The sequence below is a fragment of the Impatiens glandulifera genome, chromosome 9 (assembly GCF_907164915.1).
Source record: "Impatiens glandulifera chromosome 9, dImpGla2.1, whole genome shotgun sequence".
Taxonomy (NCBI): Eukaryota; Viridiplantae; Streptophyta; class Magnoliopsida; order Ericales; family Balsaminaceae; genus Impatiens; species Impatiens glandulifera.
Window position 1 is genome coordinate 5,358,183 of NC_061870.1, and position 4,596 is coordinate 5,362,778.

A 4,596-nucleotide genomic window follows, 5' to 3' on the forward strand; every position below is an offset into this window, starting at 1 on the left:
TTTTGTTTAGAACTAATAAAGCTAATAATGAATTAAATTTAAAAAATTAGGTACCACGCCACATTCCTACTCATAAAAAAAATTATAATTTATTTTTTGGTAGTCTATATTGGCTAGTGACTCCCTTAAATATCAAACTCCTCTCATTGTTATTTTTCATTGTTTGATTATTAATAGTTTTATTTGGTGTCATTTAAGTCAATAGCTTTGATTGATTTTAAATTTAAACAATTTTAATTTATATTCTTTTATTTAAATAAAAAAAATATTTTCCTAAGCTACTTAAATAATAATGAAACATTGAGGAACAAGTACATTCTAAATTTTAGATGTTACAAAAATTTCAATTTCAATTTTAGTATATAAAATATTTTTCTATTTACCATAAAAAGGCTAACGATTGGAAAGTTTTCCTCTAGCATGCATTTAAATTTTCATGCAAAATATAAAGAATGAAATTAAGAAAAGAAGGCGTGACTGACAGCACATGCATCATCATGTTCTAACTTTTTTCCAAAATTAATTTAGCCCCAAAAATAACGTGTTTGCCACATTTTACTTACAACAGACAGCTTGTCAACCAAAACTCTATTTTTTTTTTTTAATTATTTATAAACAAAATCTCTATTTTCTATATATAAACAATTCTTAATATATAAAGATATTACCACCATATGTTTTAAGATATAATCAAATAAAAAAAAATTAAATTCAGTTCTTACTTAAGAAGGCAAGTTGGTAGAGGTTATATATAACTCTAGCTTTCTAAAATTAAAAAACAATTAATATTAATAACACAGTATTAATTATATAAAAAAAAAAGTTTAATCCTGACTTAAACTATATATTGTGACTGTGATCTATAACCTAAAAAAGCAAAAGAAATTTGAAAAAATTAAGAAAATATGAAAAAAAGTGATGAAATAGAGAATTCTTGGAATTTATATATCCAAGTCTTGCATTCTTCTAGTCTCCAAAGCATAAAAAGAAAAAGTATAGCAACATAAAAGTTAAAGTGACAGTGTTTGCATTCAAATTTGGAAACATAATAATATATGCCCCACAAACACACACACTCTCTCTCTTTCTGTCTTTAAATCTCTCAAATATATATGCACGCCAGTCCATTTGTGTGCCTTTACTATTATGATCATTTCCTATTTCCTTAGCTTTGAAGCCAATGCCAACTTGTAGAATTGCTCAGATCGATACAAAGAACAAGATAGAGAGAGAGAGATTCGTTTTCTAGTCCTAGAATACTAATTCATGTGCATGTGACGTGTTTGGAATTGAATGGACAACATCGATCTCAAGAAGCTAAGTTTTTGTCAATATTTCTAATCGTAAGTAAGTAGTAGTACCATATATCGAAATTACAAAGGTATGTCAAAAATATCGCACTCACCTCCTCGGGGTCGTTGGCGTTGCGGTCTCACCGCCTTAATCATTCCCATTATTTTTGTCTACTTTCTTCTTGCTTCTTGGTCGGCGTCCGGCAGAGATACCAACAAATTCTGGCCTGGGGAAGAGTTGGAAAAACTGAAGATGATCAGAACCCATCTTAGGAAGATCAACAAACCCCCTATTAAAACAATAAAGGCAAGATCGATGTATCTGATAATATAATCCCTTATTATTCCATTTAATATTTAATTAAGATGCTGATCCTGAACAATTAATTATTTGATGCAGAGCCCAGATGGTGACCTGATCGATTGTGTTATAACTCATCAACAGCCGGCTTTTGACCATCCTCAACTAAAAGGCCAAAGACCACTACTGGTATTGAGCTTCTTAATTTATTAGTCTAAGTGAGTGAATTGACAGTTATTAAGATAAGCAAATTGGTTAAATCTAAAAAAAAGTTATATTTACTGAGGGAAATATAATTTATAAAAAAAAAACAAATTAAAAATATTTCTTTATTTTGATAATTTTGATAATCATAATGAGTTTAATCTAATATGATCTCAATCCAATCCGAAATAGTTAATCTCAGATCGAATTAGATTTCGAATTAATTTGTCCAATACTCACTCCTCGCTGTTATTATTAATTAATTAATTATCTAGGAAGCTCCTCCTTCTCCGGTGAGACCAAGTGGGCGGCGATACGAAAAGAGAGGCGGTGTCGGCGTGTCGCATGAAGATTTTCAACTATGGAAAAGATCCGGGGAGTCATGTCCCAAAGGAACAGTTCCGATCAGGAGGACGACCGAGAAAGATATATTGCGTGCCAGTTCTACCCGCAGTTTCGGAAGGAAAATGACCTCAAAACACATTGTACGTAGATCAGAATCCTCAACCACAGGCCACCAGGTATACATACATATATGGAAAGAATACAATATATACTGTTAAATTGGTTTAAGCTCTCAAATTTATTTATGTATGCCATTTTTTTTTATGTCTAGGAACAAAATGTGTCTTGTTTATTTAGGTTAACAAATCACAAAAATGTGTCATGTTTATTATGTTAACAAAAAAAATATTTGTGTTATATAGTATGATATCAATTATATATATTTAAGCACTTTCATTTATTTTTTAAACTACATATCCCTTCCTATGTGGCCTTAAAATTAAGTGGATCAAACAACAGCTAACAAATCCAAAATCTTATAAACGAGTACATTATAAATTTTTGTGCTCTAACATTCAACTATAAATCTCCAACACAATACGGCAACATTAATATTTAAAGATATATATTTCAGCATGCGGTCGGTTATGTAACGGGAAGAGAGCAATACTTTTATGGCGCCAAAGCCAGCATAAATGTGTGGGCACCGCGTGTGGCTAACCCAGACGAATTCAGCTTGTCCCAAATTTGGGTCATCTCCGGTTCATTTGGAGACGACCTAAACACCATTGAAGCGGGTTGGCAGGTAAAAATTCAGAAAACAACTCTCTACGAGATCTAATTCAATAAAATTATTTATTTTAATTACCCACAATTAATGCTTTGTTTCAATTTAAAACAGGTTAGTCCGGAGCTCTATGGTGATAATTCCCCTAGGTTCTTTACTTACTGGACGGTATATACATATATTTGCTTTCTTTTTCTCATTTTATTTTCATTTTCAATCAATCAACCTTAAGATTATTATAACTAATATATATACAGTCCGATGCATACCAAGCAACCGGATGTTACAATTTGTTATGCTCCGGTTTCATTCAAACCAACAATGACATTGCAATCGGGGCTGCTATTTCCCCAACGTCATCCTATGAGGGCGGGCAATTCGATATCAGTCTCCTTGTTTGGATGGTAATTATTCATTAGTAATTGTTGAAACAAATTAATTAATATTCATGGTCCGGTCTAAGAGCTAGCTATATGTAGGATCCCAAGCATGGCAATTGGTGGCTGGAATTTGGGGACGGGGCCTTGGTGGGGTATTGGCCGTCGTTCTTGTTCACACATTTGCAGAGCAATGCGAGCATGGTCCAGTTCGGCGGGGAGATTGTGAATAGCAGTCCTGATACTCACACCGCCACCCAAATGGGAAGTGGCCATTTTGCTGATGAGGGTTTTGCCAAAGCTTCTTACTTTAGGAACTTGGAAATTGTTGATTTTGATAATAGCTTGGTCCCCCCTTCCAATCTTCAAGTCCTGGCAGATTACCCTGATTGTTATGATATTCAAAGTGGATACAATAGTGTTTGGGGAAATTATTTTTACTATGGAGGCCCAGGAAGAAATGAAAAATGTCCTTAAATAACTAATCAAGGTATCATCAAAAATGTCCTTAATTAATAGAGAAAGAGAAAGAGAAAGAGAAAGTGGGACTCTAAGATTTCCATTTCTAAGAAATAGATAATGTTCTTTGGTTATACATGAGTAGACATGTTTTGTATTTGCTAGAAATACTTGTATAAATATGTCAAAGAAATTAGTAAATATTTTTTGTTTTTGTGTGTATCTTCAGAAAAATATATTTATATAGAATAAATACCACCTTTAACAAGTCAAATAAATTGACTGAAAAGTGTAATATTTATTTATTTTATGCTTGCTTATGTGAAAAAAAAAAAGTATTATGTTAATTTTTGTTCCAATGAGAAACTACAAATTAAACTTTTACATAAAATGCTTTCTAATTAATATATATATATATATATATATATATATATATATATATATATATTATATAAAAGTGTTATAATATTTGGTTTCAACCGAATATACGGCCAAATTTCAATTCATCATATTCGGATAAACTAACTTCGAATTTTTTACGGTTTTCGAATTAAATTTTAAACCAATTCGAATTTTAATACGATTTTTTGTTTGATTTTTGAGTTAGGATTTTTCCTCGAAAACTTAACCGGAAATCGAATTCATTTTTTTAGCATTTATTTTTATTATATATTATATATAATTAAATAGGTTGCTAGATTTTTCAAATCTATAAAACTCTAATCCTAAAATTGGTTTATAGTGAAATTAAGAAAAAGTGCAAATGTAATTATTGTAATAAATAGTAAAACTGTGTATGTTAATTCAATATTTGATCTGAACCAAATATTCGACCCAAATTAAATTCACCAAATTTGAACCAAATTCAAATAAACTGAATTTGAATTTCAA

General features: G+C 30.7%; 1 protein-coding gene across 1 annotated transcript; it reads left to right on the forward strand.

The window, feature by feature from the left end:
• Positions 1–1,144: 1,144 nt before the first annotated feature.
• LOC124915104 lies at positions 1,145–3,963 on the forward strand. The gene is made up of 7 exons (XM_047455762.1): positions 1,145–1,599; positions 1,693–1,782; positions 2,073–2,318; positions 2,717–2,887; positions 2,984–3,037; positions 3,127–3,273; positions 3,349–3,963. The coding sequence occupies exons 1-7, from the start codon at positions 1,384–1,386 to the stop codon at positions 3,721–3,723; spliced, it is 1,299 nt and encodes a 432-aa protein (XP_047311718.1). The 5' UTR covers positions 1,145–1,383; the 3' UTR covers positions 3,724–3,963.
• The last annotated feature ends 633 nt before the right edge of the window (positions 3,964–4,596 follow it).

Bases quoted from the DNA above. Each gene is read 5' to 3' on its own strand.
- LOC124915104 (XM_047455762.1), top strand. From the start codon at position 1,384: ATGTCAAAAATATCGCACTCACCTCCTCGGGGTCGTTGGCGTTGCGGT. The intron at 1,600-1,692 runs GCAAGATCGATG...TATTTGATGCAG, and splicing joins CCCCTATTAAAACAATAAAG to AGCCCAGATGGTGACCTGAT. The intron at 2,888-2,983 runs GTAAAAATTCAG...AATTTAAAACAG, and splicing joins CCATTGAAGCGGGTTGGCAG to GTTAGTCCGGAGCTCTATGG.